At 40.8% G+C, this 20,000-nt stretch overlaps 2 protein-coding genes across 3 annotated transcripts in view; both read left to right on the plus strand.

Annotated features, from left to right (window-relative positions):
- si:ch73-193i2.2 (transient receptor potential cation channel subfamily A member 1) overlaps window positions 1-15,385 on the plus strand; it is a 38,160-nt gene extending 22,775 nt beyond the window's left edge. The window contains exons 17-21 of the mRNA XM_062519452.1: window positions 1,135-1,342; window positions 2,435-2,526; window positions 2,918-3,072; window positions 4,957-5,038; window positions 15,065-15,385. Of these exons, the coding sequence (XP_062375436.1) occupies window positions 1,135-1,342; window positions 2,435-2,526; window positions 2,918-3,072; window positions 4,957-5,038; window positions 15,065-15,170 (643 nt within the window). The 3' untranslated portion in view covers window positions 15,171-15,385. The remainder of the gene's footprint in view (window positions 1-1,134; window positions 1,343-2,434; window positions 2,527-2,917; window positions 3,073-4,956; window positions 5,039-15,064) is intronic.
- Window positions 15,386-15,504: 119 nt separating this feature from the next.
- Window positions 15,505-20,000, plus strand: part of ubr2 (ubiquitin protein ligase E3 component n-recognin 2) — a 66,935-nt gene continuing 62,439 nt past the window's right edge. For both annotated transcript variants that reach the window (XM_062519450.1, XM_062519451.1), the window contains exon 1: window positions 15,505-15,639. In XM_062519450.1, coding sequence (XP_062375434.1) covers window positions 15,556-15,639 — 84 coding nt within the window. In that variant the 5' untranslated portion in view covers window positions 15,505-15,555. The remainder of the gene's footprint in view (window positions 15,640-20,000) is intronic.

A 20,000-nucleotide genomic window follows, 5' to 3' on the forward strand; every position in this document is an offset into this window, starting at 1 on the left:
GTGTGTGTGCATGTGTGTGCGCGCGCGTTTGTGCACTTTTTGTCAGATAAGCATTTAAGAACATGGAAGCCCACTGAGATAAGCTTTGTAGAACAGTACATTCCATGTACAGATGTCTACACTCACACCATGGCTGCAGAACTCACTGATACATACACACTCATCATGGCTGCAGAACTCACACACACACACACGCACACACACACACTCATCATGGCTGCAGAACTCACACACACACACACACACTTACCATGGCTGCAGAACTCACACACACACACACACACACACTCCTGTCCTCAAATGGGAGTGGGTGAATGTGCTTCAACTCCCTGTTGAGTCTAGTCAGTTCAGGTGTTCCGTGATCCGTCTAGTCAGTTCAGGTGTTTTGTATTCCGTCTGGTCAGTTCAGGTGTTCCGTGTTCCGTCTAGTCTATTCAGGTGTTCCGTCTAGTCAGTTCAGGTGTTCCGTCTAGTCAGTTCAGGTGTTCCGTGTTCCATCTAGTCTGTTCAGGTGTTCTGTCTAGTCCGTTCAGGTGTTCCATCTAGTCTGTTCAGGTGTTCTGTCTAGTCCGTTCAGGTGTTCTGTGTTCCATCTAGTCATTTCAGGTGTTCCGTCTGTCTTCTACTGCATATTTTTTCTAGAACAATGTGTGAACATTTGAATAAAGGTCTCCTCTCTGTAATTGCTGTACATCTAAATGCTGTGTGTATGCGAGTTCAGACATGTGTGTGTGTTGCAGGGTGTATGATAATGCATTAGCCAATGCCGTGATGCAGCAAGCAGCCATAATTCTGCGTGTGTATTAATGTGTGTGTGTGTGTGTGTGTGTTGCAGGGTGTATGATAACGCATTAGCCAACGCCGTGATGCAGCAAGCGGCCATAATTCTGCGTGTGTATTAATGTGTGTGTGTGTGTGTGTGTGTTGCAGGGTGTATGATAACGCATTAGCCAACGCCGTGATGCAGCAAGCAGCCATAATTCTGCGTGTGTATTAATGTGTGTGTGTGTGTGTGTGTGTTGCAGGGTGTATGATAACGCATTAGCCAACGCCGTGATGCAGCAAGCAGCCATAATTCTGCGTGTGTATTAATGTGTGTGTGTGTGTGTGTGTGTGTGTGTGTGTGTGTTGCAGGGTGTATGATAACGCATTAGCCAACGCCGTGATGCAGCAAGCGGCCATAATTCTGCAGGTGGAGGAGTCCATGCCACGGCTTCGCCGTTTCTATGACAACCACTACATCCACGAGCACTGCGCCCCTCTGGGGGAGTACTACGATGACGACGTCACCACGGACCGCTACCAGTACGCCGAGATGAAGAAGATCACCACACAGATAAAAGTGAGCGCCTGCACCAGGCTCTTCTGGATTTAAGCGTCTGATCAAATGAACACCCACAAAAAACATGCAGCGCTGTCATATCTGGCAACATTAGTGAAAGAGGTGTCAGTGTTTTGTGGCAGACACAAGGCCCAAAGGAAATTGTGTTTTCCAAACTGTCAGGTTTCAGCTGACCGACACATCATACAGTATAACTTGTGTTCCATATAACAGCACACTGTAACTTGTGTTCCATATAACAGGACACTGTAACTTGTGTTCCATATAACAGGACACTGTAACTTGTGTTCCATATAACAGGACACTCTATAACTTGTGTTCCATATGACAGGACACTCCGTAACTTGTGTTCCATATAACAGGACACTGTAACTTGTGTTCCATATAACAGGACACTGTAACTTGTGTTCCATATAACAGGACACTGTAACTTGTGTTCCATATAACAGGACTCTCCGTAACTTGTGTTCCATATAACGGGACACTCCGTAACTTGTGTTCCATATAACGGGACTCTCCGTAACTTGTGTTCCATATGACGGGACTCTCCGTAACTTGTGTTCCATATGACGGGACTCTCCGTAACTTGTGTTCCATATAACAGGACACTCCGTAACTTGTGTTCCATATAACAGGACACACTGTAACTTGTGTTCCATATAACAGGACACACTGTAACTTGTGTTCCATATAACAGGACACACTGTAACTTGTGTTCCATATGACAGGACACTCTATAACTTGTGTTCCATATGACAGGACACTGTAACTTGTGTTCCATATAACAGGACACACTGTAACTTGTGTTCCATATAACAGGACACTCCGTAACTTGTGTTCCATATGACAGGACACTCTGTAACTTGTGTTCCATATGACAGGACACTCTGTAACTTGTGTTCCATATAACAGGACACACTGTAACTTGTGTTCCATATAACAGGACACTCTATAACTTGTGTTCCATATGACAGGACACTCTGTAACTTGTGTTCCATATAACAGGACACTGTAACTTGTGTTCCATATAACAGGACACTGTAACTTGTGTTCCATATGACAGGACACTGTAACTTGTGTTCCATATGACAGGACACTCTGGATGAGTTTCTGGAGATTCAGAAAGATGCGGATCCCGGTGGACCAGAGGGGCGTGACGACGATGATGATGACATGGGCTCAGGGTGGGTGATCATGTGATCTTTATTCAATTGCGTGACTTTGTGTGAGGTGTGTGTGTGTGTGTGTGTGTGTGTGTGTGTGTGTGTGTGTTGTGACTTTGTGTTTTCATCCACAATGATTCTATCTGCACTGGCCATCTCTGGTGTTCCTCTACAATAGGCAGCACGTACTGTAGGCTGTAAGCACATCTGAATGTGACATATTCAGCTCTCTGTAGACTTTATCAAGATAATTAAAGGCAAAGTTCGGTATTTTACACTTTAAGCCTGTTTTCTGTATTGCCTAGGATGCAAACGAGTGGTTGACACAGAAATCTCGAAGATTGGTCCTAGAGTCACAACACTTTCTGACAGTTTCATGTGTGTGTGTGTGTGTGTGTGTGTGTGTGCTCAGGTTGCGGCGTCCGTCGTGGGGAGTGGGGGAGGGCAGCTTGCGCACCCTGCGTGTGACGCAGCGGCAGCAGAGCATCGAGATGAGCGCCCTCAGAGCAGACGTCAAGGACATGCAGGCGCTCCTGCTCCAACTCATCCAGGCCCAGCCCAAACCCTGTAGGTTACACACACACACACACACACACACACACACACACACACACACACACACACACACACACACACACACCAGCTCCTGCTCCAACTCATCCAGGCCCAGCCCAAACCCTGTAGGTTACACACACACACACACACACACACACACCAGCTCCTCCTCCAGCTCATCCAGGCCCAGCCCAAACCCTGTAGGTTACACACACACACACACACACACACACACACACACACACACACACCAGCCTCTACACCCTGCAAGTCAACCAACATACACACACACATACACCCTGTAAGGCAACCAACACACACACAGAAGCCCCTACACCCTGCAAGTCAACCAACATACACACACACACACACACACACACACATACACCCTGTAAGTAGGGGTGTCACGATACCAAAAAATCAGTAGTCGATGCCAATACCAGTAAAATTACACGATTTTCGATGCCAAATTCGATACTATCGTTTAAAAAAAGGATTTTCTAAAATCCCATGTAGGCCTACTTAATGAATTTCTTTATTGAAATATTTGCAGAATACTGAAATATAATTTCTATAACATACAGTGCATAACAGAATGCAGTATCCAATTGCAAGCATATCACATAGGCTTACTCATAATTAATTAAATCACTTTTCTAATGGATTGTATAAAAACCAACAACTTGCATCGCCTTCTTATCGCTCTGCTTTCATACAATGTGAATGATTACAAGATGTAAAGTCTTTATTTGAAACACACACACATTCTGTAACTATTTAATACATTCTACAGTATATACTGAAATGTCTGATCTTCATAACTGCAAACTTTATGCAGATTATAGCCTACTATTCTTATTACAACTCCACCTCTTAAATTCAGCTGTCTGGTTGAAGCCTCAAAATATTGTAAACAAAGTAGCAGGCTAAGCTTATCATAATCTACTGGTTGGACTGTTCAGTTTCCCCACATGTGTTTAAGTTTCAAGGTAAGCTATCTTTTTCTCCTTGGGACAGGCCCTTTTAATTCATGGAGTTGAAAAACATTGGTATTGAGATGGTCAGTGAACTTGAATGCAAGAGTTTTATGCAGCATAGCCTGCTAATGATGCTAACCGGATTTTAAACAGCAATTTAGCTAGTCGTCTTTTGTGCGTCATTACGTTCACGATTGTGAATGTTTTATTTGGATTACATGTGCATGTCGTGGGCGGGTGTCCATTAACCACGCACGAGAGCGGGCCAAGGAGAATGAGTTTACTTCTACTGTTTGGTAAAGTTGCACGCATAGTCTACAAAAGTCGTGGAAGAACTTCCACCCGGGCAGCGTCAGTGCATCAGTACGACCACGCTTCCAGGAATGATCTGGTTGGTTTTCATGGAGACAGACGGTGTGTGCACGGAGGAGAGGCTGTGAGTGTGTGTGTGTGCATGAGAGACAGACGCGTGAGTGACAGAGAGGGAGAGCAGGGAAAGGAAATTCAGCTTAACGAATGTTGCATGTTTTTCAATAGCATTAAAAAATAGATAAATAAATAAAAAAGTAACGAAACACAATGTGGCGGCTGGTGCTGAACCTGTGTCGGCGGCGCATCGCCACAAATTAGTCTATGTGTGGAACACTGTATTGCCCCCATCAGTTCCGGAAGAGTCGCAGCACCGATGCTTATGCTGGCGTCGGTGCTTACGGTGCTTCAAAAAAATAGGCATCGCCGGTGTTTTTTCATTTCAGAATCGAGAGGTATCGCAAGTATCGGTTCTCGTGACATCCCTACCTGTAAGGCAACCACCACGCACACACACACACACACACACACACACACACACACACACAAACACACACTTTTCTTTGGGAAAACAAGGTTTGTTCTGTGAAAATGATCCGCTGTGTTTCAGCAGGCGGGGGCATTGGAATAAAGCCACTGTTTGGTCGCAGCGAGGACTCAGAGGTGGAAGCAGCTGCACTGGCAGAGAGCAGGCAGGATACAGTTCTTTATACTCTTTTATTATTATTATTAATTATTAATAATGAGTCTCTCACCACATTACAGGCAGGCTACAGTTCTTTATACTCTTTTATTAGAGTGCATGAAAATGCACTCTACTGTTATCCGATTTATTCTTATTATAGGTCATTATTATTCTTCTAACGCTTTTTGTGCGTGCAATTCAGCTTCAACCGTTTAACATAGAAACTTCATTCAAACTGCGCTGCGTAGGTCTTACTTAGGTGACTTCAGCTATGTATTTTTCAACTTTGTAACTTTTATACTTTTTGAACTATTAAATAAAAACTATTAAAATTTCCCCATAGACTTAACATTACATTATGACATCATAATAGGGCAATTAGAATCTTATGCCAGGTGGCCAGTCCAGGTGCAGCAGCTCTCTCTCTCTCAGGCTTTATAGTAGGGGAGATTATGTGAAAAATCGTTACGCGGCGGATAGAAGCATGAAATTTGGTAGATATGTTCCTTGGGTGATCCTAAGACATCCTAGAAGGGGTGCCCAAAAATATCTCAAACAGGAAGTGAGATTTTGGAGAAATTCAAAATGGCCGCCAATACAATTGATAGCTGATTCAAAAACGACCTATACAACCTCCTAAAAGCTTGAAATGTGGTGTATATGTTCATTGGGTGATCCTAAGTCATCCTGGAAGATTACACCAAAATTCTCAAACAGGAAGTGAGGTTTTTGAAAAAAAACAAAAAATACTGCACTTCCTGCCACAAAATTGGCAGCTCCTTCAAATACTGCCTAAGCAACCTCTAAAATGCTTGAAATTTGGTATACATGTTCCTTGGGTGATCCTAAGACATCCCAGAAGGGGTGCCCAAAAATATCTCAAACAGGAAGTGAGATTTTGGAGAAATTCAATATGGCCGCCGATACAATTGATAGCTGATTCAAAAACTACCTATACAACCTCCTAAAAGCTTGAAATTTGGTGTATATGTTCATTGGGTGATCCTAAGCCATCCTGGAAGATTACACCAAAATTCTCAAACAGGAAGTGAGGTTTTTGAAAAAAACTAAACAATACTGCGCTTCCTGCCACAAAATTGGCAGCTCCTTCAAAGACTGCCTAAACAACCTCTAAAATGCTTGAAATTTGGTATACATGTTCCTTGGGTGATCCTAAGACATCCCAGAAGGGGTGCCCAAAAATATCTCAAAGAGATTTTGAAGAAATTCAAAAACTATTGGAAAAGGCTGTACTGCCCGCCACAAAATTGGCAGCTAGTTCAAAGACCATCTAAACAACCCCTAAAAAGCCTGAAAGTTGGTATATGTTCATTGGGTGATCCTAAGACATCCTAGAAGGAGTGTCCAATATGTCTCTAACAGGAAGTGAGTTTCTAAAGAAATTGAAAAAGGCAGTGCTGCTCGCCACAAAATTGTCAGCTATTTCACATGCCACTTAAATAACGTCTAATAAACTTGAAATTTGGTGTTCCTTGGGTGATCCTAAAGGCTCTTCTCATTCATCTTTTTATATCCTCCCTTCCTTCCTTCCTAGATAAAGAATGATGGGGCAGCAGCAATGGGATAGTCTATCTAGTGTTCTTTATAGATCAGTGAGAACAAGCCGGAGAACCGAGGAAGGAAGGAAGGATAGATAAAAAGACGAATTAGCCATCCTAGAAGGTGTGCCCAAAACTATCCCTTAACAGGTAGTGAGTTTTTAAAGAAATTGAAAAAGGTTGCGCTAAGGTCGTGCCCGCCACATAATTGGCAGCTAATTCAAAGACCATCTAAACAACCTCTAAAAAGCTTGAAATCGGGTATGTTCCTTGGGTGATCCTGAGACATCCTAGAAGGAATGGCCCAAATATCTAGGGTTATCTAGGGTAGGAAGAACTGTCTTGAAAGAAAATAAATTATGAAAAGAAATACACTATGGCTACCTATATATCCACTATCTCAAGGATACCGTAAACACAGAGAAGCACCTCAGGCAGATCTCATAAAATCATAAAATTATGCACACATGTCCCCTGTAACTTTGTAAGACATTGTATGACACCACACTAGATTACAGTAGTACATTAGTCATAGCCTACATACTGCATATTCTCATCTATTCACATGCTCCAGCACATTGGCATAATGCTGTGCAAGGCAACCCAGCATCCTGGCATCCTGGCATCGGCACTCGGCAGAGAGGCTCAGCTTTGCTGTCACATTAAGAAGTTCTCTACATACTTTCGCTGCCTCTGGTAAAAGTGTCCATAAAGGTGTCCAAGAATCATCTAATTTAGTCCATCCATATTTTTCAGGAGAAAGCACTGACTGGATAGCTTGCAGACCTTTGGACCAAATGCTAGCTTGGTACACTGCACTATTTGAATGCTGGATCAGTGCAGCCTGTGTGGTAGGGGTATTTTCCATTGAGAGACATTTTTGAGAAAACAAATCCTTCCTGAGATCATTGAATTTTTCAAGATTGGTTGTCTTATCGTAAAGAACACAAGTGTACCTCTCCAGCAATGCAAATATGTTTGTTTCCTGGCTAAGTAATTGAAAAAGATTTAATGTCATAGCAGTGAAGGCACCTGTTACTTCTGGAAATTATTTCCATGCAGCCCATGCTGACTTTTTGCCCTAAAGGTTGAAAAAAAAGAGAGAAAACCTGGGAGAGCCGAACTTGCTCTTTTCCTCAAGGTTTTGAAAACTCTATTGATGTGTATTTCCTGAAAGTTTTGCCCTATACCAAAAGCAACCTAAGTACTGTACACTAATTGCCAAAAGTATTTGGTCACCTGCCTTGACTCACATATGAATTTCAGTCACAACCCATTCTTAATCCATAGGGTTTAATATGATGTCGGTCCACCCTTTGCAGCTATAACAGCTTCAGGGAAGACTTTCCACAGTGTGTTTCTGGGATTTTTTTTACCATTCTTTCAGAAGCACATTTGTGAGGTCACACACTGATGTTGGATGAGTAGACTGCCTCTCAGTCCATCTAATTCATCCCAAAGGTGTTCTATTGGGTTGAGGTCAGGACCCTGTGCAGGCCAGTCAAGTTCATCCACACCAATCTCTGTCATCAATGCCTTTATGGACCTTGCTTTGTGCACTGGTGCACAGGGCTTGGTCCCTTAGTTCCAGTGAAAGGAACTTTGAATGCTTCAGCATTTAACCAAGAGATTTTAGAATGTTTCATGCTCCCACCTTTGTGGGAAGTTTGGGGAAGGCCCCTTTTTGGACAGTACTAACCATCAAAAGTGAGCACTACGGCAGTGAGTGGTCAGTGCACATTAGCAATGTACTGACGGAAGTAAGTGTAATGAGACACAGCCTTACTCAATGTACATTTTACACACCTTAGTACTAGCTGGCTACCATTACTGTAGTACAAATCTAAATTTCATAGTTCCTATAACATTATGCCCGAAAGAATACGACAATACCCCCCAGGAAGATCCAAAGGGCACAAATATGCAAAAAAAGACCCCAAGTGATCATAGGGACACAATTAGCCTAGGAATACCTTTGTTTGCCCAGCTTTAACTCAACCCAGCTGGTTGGTCTACATTGGCTAATGCTAATGCTAACGCTAGCATAACAGGAGTTGTGTTCCTATTTAGGGCTAGATCTCTGCTCATGTGGACAATTAAACAATAAGCTGTCTTTTGAAAATGATGAAGTGATTCTTCCAAAAGTTTTTAAGAATATTAATGTTATGCATAAATGAATAATTAACTACTCAGGTGAGGATTCACTGGGGGAGTCATGCCATTCTGACCGTTTTAAGCCTGTTTTTTCCACTTTAAAGTTGTATAATAGACATGTAAGATTGTTTACATGGGTTATCTTGCATATATTATTTGTTAACCATCTCTATATATTAAATGTGAAATGATAAAGTAGCAGAATAAATCAAGATGCCCAAACTATGCAATGTTTTATTATCCTAAGGCCGTTTCTGGCAGCCATCTTGGATTTTCCCTTAAAAAATGACCTTAATGAACCAGAAATTTGGGGCACCCCTTCTGATATGATGAGATACATCATAAAGAGTGTCTGTAGCAATTTTGGTGCTTCTATCCGACGCGTAACGATTAGGCCCTTTTTTGTTGATAATCCCCCCTACTATTAAGCATACAATCTCATTAAGACTACAGATCCTGTTTCATACTTCCTATGTCCACAACTGTTTCAAAATAAAAGTCCTCACTGCAATAATACACTATTAAATCATTTAACCATTGAAACTACTCAACTATTTAACTGTTCAACCATTCCAACTGTCAGTTATCATCAACTATGCCTCCAGTCAACTACATGAAACCTCCATGTACCTAGCAACCAACATAGCAACCATTAAAATTAAGCGTTTATGACCGTTTCCATAGCAACCAACATGATTTTACTACAGTAACTTCTTTACTCCTGATAGTGGCCACCATAGATACCCTATCAACAAATGTTTCAAAATAAAAGTCCTCACTAGCAAGTTAGCTAGTTAACATTGTTAGCATTTTTAGCATAACTGCTAGAAAGGATTTGCTAAGTTAGCTAATCAACCTGGTTAGCATTGTTAGCATAGTTAGCATTGTTAGCATTTTTAGCATAACTGTTAGAAATTATTAGCTAAGTTATCTAATCAACCTGGTTAGCATTGTTAGCATAGTTAACATTTTTAGCATAACTGCTAGAAATCATTAGTTCAGTTAGAACTGTAATGTTTAAGCTTTAAACTGTCTACCTTCACACTATCAGCTTTCTTTAAACTATGCAACCACATTTTTGCATTTTCATGCACTCGTAATTTCCCTGGAATTACATTCTCTAGTTATTATTACAGTGCATGAAAATGCACTGTACTGTTCTTCCTAGACTTCTTATTATTATTATTCCGCTGACAGCTTTTTCTAACCGCAATTTCTCTTTAACCGTTTAACTTAGCAACTTCATTCAAACTTTGTAACGTAGGTATTCTAATGGATCGGGTTGCTATGACTTTTCAACTTTGTAACTTTTATACTTTTTGAACTATTAAATAAAAACTATTAAAATTTCCCCATAGACTTAACATTGGCCTCTATGACATCACAATCGGGTCGTTGAGCAATTAGAATCTTATGCCAGGTGGCCAGCCCCATCTGCAGCAGCCCTCTCTCTCTCAGGCTTTAAGCATACAATCTCTCTGTGAAGACTACATATCCTGTTAACTGTTTCCTCTGTCCACAACTGTTTCAAAATAAAAGTCCTCACTGCAATAATACACTATTAAATCATTTAACCACTGAAACTACTCAACTATTTAACTGTTCAACCATTCCAACTGTCAGTTATCATCAACTATGCCTCCAGTCAACTAAATGAAACCTCCATGTACCTAGCAACCAACATAGCAACCATTAAAATTAAGCGTTTTTGACAGTTTCCATAGCAACCAACATGATTATACTACAGTAACTTCTTTATTCCTGATAGTGGGCACCATGGATACCCTAGCAACTACTGTTTCAAAATAAAAGTCCTCACTAGCAAGTTAACATTGTTAGCATGGTTAGCATTGTTAGCATAGTTAGCATTTTTAGCATAACTGCTAAAATGATTAGCTAAGTTAGCTAATCAACGTGGTTAGCATTGTTAACATAGTTAGCAATGTTAGCATAGATAGCATTTTTAGCATTACTGCTAGAAATCATCAGCTAAGTTAACTTATCAACCTGGTTAGCATTGTTAGCATAGTTAACATTTTAGAATACCTGTTAGAAATTATTAGTTAAGTTAGAACAGGAATGTTTAAGCTTAAAAATGTCTACCTTAACACTATCAACTCTCTTTAAACTATGCAACCACCATGTTTACCCTAGCTACAACTTAGTAGCCATATCTAAATTTTTTTGCATTTTCATGCACTGGTAATTCCTTGGAATTGCATTTCTAGTTATTATTACAGTGCATGAAAATGCACTGTACTGTTCTTCCTAGGTTTCTTATTATTCCAACTTCTTCTAACGCTCGCAATTCAGCTTGAACCATTTAACGTAGAAACTTGATTCAAACTTTGTTACGTAGGTCTTACTAAGGAGACCTGTGCAATATATTTTTCAACTTTGTAACTTTTATACTTTTTAAACTGTAAATTAAAAACTATTAAACATTTCCCCATAGACTTAACATTGCTCATTATGACATCACGGCAGCAATTAGAATGTTACGCCAGGTGGCCAGTCCAGGTGCAGCAGCTCTCTCTCTCTCTCTCTCTCTCAGGCTTTAAACTGGCTCTCTTGAGACTACATTTTCTGTTCCCCTGTATCAACGGTATCAACATAAGTCTTCCTAATTCCATCCAACTTTCTATCCATTCATCTTCTTCAAACCATTCACTCATCCACCCATTCTAAACAGTCTGCCTATCAACATCAATTAGACGATCTACATTCAACTTTGAAACAATCTACTCTGTCTCAGGCCTGGCTCTCTTAAGACTAGCCAGTTAAATTGATTACACCTGTATCTGTATCCACTACTCTCTCAGTAGAGAGCTGTGTCTCTCCATTCTACAAGAATATAAGGCACATTCCATCCAACTTTCTATCCATTCATCTTCTTCAGACCATTCACTCATCCACCCATTAAACTGTTTATCAACATCCATTAAACTCTCTGTCTATCAACATTAATTAGACTAGCTACATTCAACTTTTAAATGATTTACTCTGTCTCAGGCTTTAAGCGTACACTCTGGCTATCTTAAGACTAGCCAGTTAAATTGATTACACCTGTATCAACAACTCTCAGAGAGCTGTATCAGTGGCCACGTTTACATGATGTTTTTAATTCTGAATTAGTTTATTCAGAATTAAATAGATCGGAATTAAAATATTCTCCTTCAAGTTTACGTGGAAATAATAATTCCGAATTGGCGTTTACATGGAACATACGTTAATTACGCTTTATTGTATTCCGCTGAACGTCTGAGGGTCGGGAAGGGTTCCGATTGGACAGGCGGCGCATGAACGTAGCCTAATAAGGCCTACCGGAAGAAAACAAACTTTAGCTGGCTAGCAACTTTTTTGTCATCTCGGGTTAACGTTACAGCATGGACAATAACATAATGAAAACGGGTTTCACAGTAATTCTGATAATAGGCCTACTATTTAACCGGCAGCTCGAAAATATTGTCAAGCTTCACGTTTGCTAGCTGAGGGGGAGAAGACTGTCGGAGAAGGGGGGAAGAAGACGGAGCCGAATTAGCAATGAAACGAGCATGCGCGTCTTCTTCCTCCTTCTACGAGCATGCGCCAAACAAACGGAATAAACTTTTAATCGGAATAAAGGTTTACATGATCAAGGAGGGGAGTTAATTCCGCTTTAGCATCGGAATAAACCAACCACTTAAATCGGAATTAAGTTTGATTCCGAATAATCATTTTCAAGCGGAATGGTCTCTTTTAAAGCGGAATTAACTTTTATTCAGAATTAACTTGGTTTTATTCGGAATTAAAGCTCTCATGTAAACGCAGCAAGTGTCTCTCTTAACAAGAATATAAGGCACATTCCATCCAACCTTCTATCCATTCATCTTCTTCAGACCATTCACTCATCCACCCATTAAACTGTCAATCAATATCTATTAAACAATCTGCCTATCAACATCCATTAAACATTCTATCTATCAACATTAATTAGACTATCTACATACAACTTTTAAAGTATTTACTGTGGGTGCCTCTCAAGCAGCGTTTATATGCCCTCCCTCGCTCCTCGATCCTCAATGATCTACATAAAGAAAGATCAGTGAGGATCGAGGAGCGAGAGGACGCGTAAACACTATATGAGAGGCACCTTCTGTCTCAGGCTTTAAGCATACAATCTCATTAAGACTACAGATCCTGTTTCACTACTTCCTTTGTCCACAACTGTTTCAAAATAAAGGTCCTCACTGCAATAATACACTATTAAATCATTTAACCATTGTAACTACTCAACTATTTAACTGTTCAACCATTCCAACTGTCAGTTATCAACTAGAACTATGCCTCCAGTCAACTACACGAAAACTCCATGTACCTAGCAACCAATATATCAACCATTAAAATTAAGTGTTTATGACCGTTTCCATAGCAACCAACATGATTATACTGCAGTAACTTCTTGTTTCCTGATAGTGGCCACCATGGATACCCTAGCAACAAATGTTTCAAAATAAAAGTCCTCACTAGCAAGTTAGCATGGTTAGCATAGTTAACATAGTTAGCATTTTTAGCATAACTGCAAAAAACATCAACTAAGTTAGCTAATCAACCTGGTTAGCATTGTTAGTTTAAGTTAGCATTGTTACCATAGTTAGCATTGCTCGCATAGTTAGCATGTTTAACATAACTGCTAGAAATCATTAGCTAAGTTAGCTAATCAACCTGGTTAACACTAGCCACGTTTACATGGACAGTTTTTTGTCATTCCGATTAAACTATTCCGATTGAACATTTCTGCGCCGTCTGTTTACATGGGCTACATTCTATTCCGATCAGACGTCTGTAAGCGCTTTAGAATCTTTGATCGGAATAGCCGTTGTTTGCTACTTTTCATTGGGAAGATATTACGGTCAATCCGAATGACCGTATACATGAGCGTTCATTCGGAATAGGAATGGACTACACCACCTCTTCTATTCCGATCACAATTCTGATCGGATCAGGATTTTCATTCCAATTGAGGTGTTTATATGACGATTTTTATTAGAGTGCATGCAAATGCACTCTACTGTTATCCGATATCTTCTTATTATTTTCGGCGATATTCTTCTAACGCTTTTTGTGCGTTCAATTCAGCTTCAACCGTTCGACGTAGAGACTTCATTCAAACTGCGCTGCGTAGGTCTTACTTAGGTGACTTCAGCTATGTAAATTTCATCTTTGAAAACGTTATCGTTTATTTTATATGAATTTTTAAAAACATTTTTTCTCCCATAGACTTAACATTGGATTATGACATCACAATGAAGTCGTTAAGCAATTAGAATCTTAAGCCAGGTGTTCAAAGCCACCTGGCAGCAACTCTCTGTCTCAGGCTTTCTGGCTCTCTTAAGAGTACATATCCTGTTCAACTGTTTCCTCTACCCACAACTGTTTCAAAATAAAAGTCCTCACCATTTTTGCATTTTCATGCACTCGTAATTTCCTTGGAATTACATCTCTAGTTCCGATTGAGCTGTTTTTTCCGTTTCTAATCGGAATAGAAGTGTCCATGTAAACGGGGCTACTGTGAGCATAGTTAGCATAGTTAACATTTTTACCATTACTGCATGAAATCAGTAGCTAAGTTAACCAATCAACCTGGTTATCATTGTTACCATAGTTAACATTTTAACATGAATAGTAATCATTAGTTAAGTTAGAACTGGGAATGTTTCAGCTTTAAACTGTCTACCTTCACACTATCAACTCTCTGTAAACTATGCAACCACCATGTTTACCCTAGCTACACCTTAGTAACCATATCTACATTATCTATCAATTTTTGCATTTTCATGCACTGGTAATTCCTTGGAATTGCATTTCTAGTTATTATTATTAATTATTAATCACCACATTACAGGCAGGCTACAGTTCTTTATACTCTTTTATTACTATTATTATTATTATTATTAATAATCACCACATTACAGGCAGGCTACAGTTCTTTATACTCTTTTATTATTATTATTATTAATTATTATTAATCACCACATTACAGGCAGGCTACAGTTCTTTATACTCTTTTTATCATTAATGAGTCTCTCACCACATTACCTCTTTTGGTGGTCTGAGCCCATATCATCTCTCTATCTATCTATCTGAGCCCATATCAGTTGTAGGAGGGCTGTAGGCCTGCTGGCTTGGTCTTTGACTGTTTAGATAGATAGATAGATACTTTATTGAGTATCTATCTGTCTATCTATCTATCTATCTGAGCCCATATCAGTTGTAGGAGTGGTGTAGGAGTGGTGTAGGCGTGGTGTAGGCCTGCTGACTTGGTCTTTGACTGTTTGCAGATTGCCAGAGAATGAGACAGAGGGGCAAAAGCAGGAGACACCAGAGAGCGTGCGGAGAGAAGCCAAAAGCAGTCCTGGACCCGTGTACAAGGAGCAGGCCTTCTAAAACCCCTACATACACACACACACACACACACACACACACACACACACACACACACACACACACACACACACACACACACACACACACACAGGCGCTGAAATACACAAAACAATGACTGCACGCAAAAAGCTGTGTAAATTATGCTGTGTTTTGTTATATGCAATGTTATATCAGTGTTACACTGTGAGAAAGGCTACACTGTTTACTTAATAAAAGATGAAGAGTATACACTTGTTTTACAAATTTGTGTAAAGTCTGAGCTACGAAAAACCTGTTCCGGGACTCCATCAAGAGATCACGTTTTTCATTAGTCAGCGAAAAAAAGTTTGGGCAAGCAACCGGCTGATTTCCGCTTCCTTCGCTTACGCCGACCAGTCAAGTGAAGATGGCGGCGGCCGAATCGGATCGCGAAGTACCGTCCGCTCTATGTAGCGAATTTCTGAATTTTTCTGCCAAGGACACAGCAGCGGTAAGCGACAGTTTTGACAAACAAGACAATATGTTTTGAACCATACTATCTTGAAAACGATTTAGTTCGATCCCCACCCAACGCTGTGAAATTATTTTTTCTTTTCCCACGGCTTGTTTTTCTCAACTGCCCGGAGCTGTCGTTGCGACCTAAGTTAGCCATTTAGCTTGTTAGCTTTTACGTTAGCCAGCTGTGCCCGTCTTTGATATTTGGTAATAGTTCCCTGCAGCTTGCATAGGGTTGTTCTAATTGTAAAATAATTTAGACAGCAAGGCAATGAAGTCTCATCGATCTTCATTTGTAAGAACTACATCGACAAAGGAGATGTTGGTAGTGGGTGAGCTCGCTATCAAGCTAACATTAGCTAAACAACAACGTTCACAGTTGTAGCAGAGGTAACGTTAACGTTACTAGCTGGTTTTCCTGAAAATGCCAACACGTTCGTTTAAACCTGTTTGCAATTTGTGGACTTCAGATATATTTTGCTAAGAAAATAAACTAACTGTAAACCACTGGCAGTAGTTGACAAGTATGACAAGCCTGCTATAATGCAATGTTAACGTTATTGGCTCTTGCCTTCCGGGTAGCAGCTATATCTTTGTTAGCCACCTTTCGAAGGATTGTTGACGTGTATTTTGTTTGGTGTAAAGTCTAGCTTTGTATCGATATTTCCATGGAGTGTTTACGTTGTATTCTCTGTTTCTGTTGAAAATGAGCAGATCAGCAGCAAGCTAGTTAGTTAACGTTAACGTTAACGTTAGATAACTATGAAGATAACGTTAACGCTATCGCGACAGTCAACTTTAATGTCAAATATGCCCGCAAGGCAATAGCTGGTTAACGTTAGCAATAGCATTATGGAATGTTTCCAGTTTGTGTTAGTATCGCCATAACCGCAATTTACTGTCAGCAACTTGGTGCATATTTTACCTCAGCTATGTTTGGGCAGCTAGCCATTTAACCGCTCCTTTTCCTGAAGTGATATATCAGAGAGGGTGAAAGCGGAGCTTTGGTGATATGTCATCCGCGTAGCAGCTACACGTAACGTTAATTTTAATGTCACTGGCTTGTCATGCTTGTCAACATTAATAAACAATGTAACGGTATAACATGTAGGGGGGTATGTTGAGAGGTAACGGCATTGTAAGCTAAAGTATGTCCACGGCAGTGTTCAGGAACAGTCAAGTCAGCTGGTTGTCCAGGGGAGAAATCGCCAGGAATATAGCAGACGGGTCCGTCTTGGCCACAAACATAATGCAGTCTCATGCAGTCTCACTTATGTTTAACGTTAACATACATCGATGCACAATTTCAGAGATTCTGTCATTGTTGAACCTTTCTGGGACGCGATTAAAAGCTATTCGTGCTGCAGGCTGCGTCGCTGACATACAATGTTACCCAATAGCCGAATGTAACAGTTGGTCGCACTTGATGTGCTTGGCCCCGGCTTGGAAATCCAGGTCAGTGGGTCGGCCGGTCGGAAGATGAGTCTGCCAGGTCTGTTTGCAGTACACGTGTAAGGGTGCTAGTATGTGATCCACGCAAGGCCCTTATGCAACATATGGATTGTGACACGGCAGCATATTTTGTTTTCTCAATATTTCGGTTTTTAATAGAATGGAAGACATTTAGAAACAGCTCTATGTGAATACATAATGTTTTTCCCCTAATGTTGCTTTTGGCTTTATGTTGAATGTACCGGTAAGCATTCACATAATGCTATTGATGCTCATTATGCTTTACATTAGATGTGCTAGAAGTACTCCTTTCAGGTATTTATTTTGACTTGGCTCATATATTAGATGTATTAGGGTATTTATTGTCATGATGTGGGGTATTGATTAGGGGTATTTTTGATTATGATGAGGGGTATTTGGGTATAATGATGTGGGGTATTTATGATTATGTTGAATTGATGTGGGGTATTTGTGGTTATGATGTAGGTAGGGTATTTAAGAGGGGTATTGATGTGGGGTATTTGTTGTTATGATGAGGGGTATTGATGGTTATGATGAAGTTTTTATTTATTGTTATGATGAGGCGTATTGATGAGGGGTATAGGTTATGATGAGGGGTATTTATGGTTATGATGAGGGGTATTGATGTTAGGATGAGGGGTATTTGATGAGGGGTATTTATCTTTATGATGAGGGGTATTTGATGTTGGGATGAGGGGTATTTATGGTTATGATGAGGGGTATTGATGTTAGGATGAGAGGTATTTATGGTTATGATGAGGGGCATTTGATGTTGGGATGAGGGGTATTTATGAGGGGTATTTATGGTTATGATGAGGGGTATTGATGTTAAAATGAGGGGTATTTATGGTTATGATGAGGGGTATTTAATGTTGGGATGAGGGGTATTTATGGTTATGATGAGGGGTATTGATGTTAGGATGTGGGGTATTTGATGTTGGGATGAGGGGTGTTGATGTTAGGATGTGGGGTATTTATGGTTATGATGAGGGGTATTTATGGCTATGATGAGGCGTCCATGTGTATGTGGGGAAGACTGGTTCCACTTTGGAGAATGGGGGCTCAGGGCCTGAATTTGGGTGCGGGATTGCGGGTATCCCGCATATTTATTTTTATTTCCCGCACCTTAATGATTCTAATGCGAGAGATTCCCGCACACAAGTGCCTTGACAACGTCTAATCTAATAATGGATCAGTGTGAATGCTACCTTCTGCTCTCAATGTTACTTGAATTGAGCCCTCCTATTACTGATTGACCCACCTCTCCCCCCATAGCCTACTAAAAAAACTGACAGCAGGCAGGTCACACACGCGCACGCACATCCATTCTCTAACAGCGCAGTAACATTGCAACCATGTAAACATGGACCGCTGGCTAAAGCGTGGAAGTGCAACGGCAGACGTTTCCCCTGCCACGAAGAGGAAAACTCCTGAATCCGATGGCGGTAATAGCAGTGATACCGTTGAGAATACTGTGAATACACAGGACGAGACAGCTAACGTTAACGTCGACAATACACAGGAGTCAGACGAGTCAGCTAACGGTAACGTCCACGATGCAAATATACACAGGACGAGCTAACGTCGATGTTGCAAAGGGGAAGCGTAGAGACAACTTTCAGGCAACCTGGCTTAAAATATACCCTTGGCTCGAATTTAATGATGGTAAAATGAACTGCTCGATTTGCAACGCCCATAGCACAGCAGTTTTCCGAAGCAAATGTTTTAAGACGTCAACGTTAATTCGCCATTCAAATTGCGTTTCACATAACGCAACAAAACGTTTGTCACCTTTTTCACACCTTTTGAGTTTGCAGGTGTGTATATAGGAAGCGAGTTGTGTAAATTGGAAGTGAATTGTGTCAATAGGAAGTGAGTTGTGTCACTAGGTGCATTCGAGTTCGGAAACGGCTGACTTCGGCTGACTGCATACGTCAACGAGAGCTTGAGTGTCACCGGGAGGGGCGAAAGTTTTAGGTGCAGATGGTCCCGAACACGATTTTGCAAATTTGACAGACGTGATTCGCGTGAGACCTCGCGGGAGATATCGCGGAATTTGTGTGCATTAAATACAGTATTTAACTTTCATTGTTACTCATTAAAATGAGCATGATGACTGACGAAATAAAGTGATATTAAGTAGTTTAAATAAACCACTGTTATCCTACAGTTACAGGCCTGCATTGTAGCACATTAATTAAATATAAGTGTTTTCCGTGTGTATGTAACCAACAGCATAAAATAGCAGAATATCAAAACCTTTTCAGTAGGCTAGCCTACCGCTGTTCCAGAAATCACAAATAAGAAGGTATCCCTTCCATATCTGTTCATTTTAGTACCTTCTAACGTAAGGGGCAAAGATTCTGCAACAGAACAAGATGGATCACTTTTGACAAGCTCAGGTGTCATCCCAGACGCTGGCTGTGCTGATCCTAAAATGTTAACTGCATCCATCTTGCTCCGCTATAGAATCTTTGGTAAGCAGGCAGAACGAGACCCCTGTCATAATCGTCATGGGGAGATTCCTTCCAAACCTGTTCCAAACGGACCTATCAAGTCCTTGAACTGACGTCATGGGGCGGGATACAGCCGGTTGCATGCACGAAAAGGCAAATGCAGAATTCGACTGCAGGTGTCTTCATCCCGCGAGTTTTGAGTGACGTGACATGGTCGCATTTTTGTGACATGATCACAACTTTTCTTCAAGTCGAACAATACGTCTAACCAGCATGCACTGCATATGAGTCAAATTACGTTTCGACTGCATGCGTTTGCAGCCGACTTGACATGTCGAGTGCACCTAATAGGAAGTGAGTTGTGTAAACAGGAATTGAGTTGTGTAAACAGGAAGTGAGTGGTTGGGCTAATCGGTTGTGTCCTGAA

The sequence above is a fragment of the Sardina pilchardus genome, chromosome 18 (assembly GCF_963854185.1).
Source record: "Sardina pilchardus chromosome 18, fSarPil1.1, whole genome shotgun sequence".
In the NCBI taxonomy this organism is placed as follows: Eukaryota; Metazoa; Chordata; class Actinopteri; order Clupeiformes; family Clupeidae; genus Sardina; species Sardina pilchardus.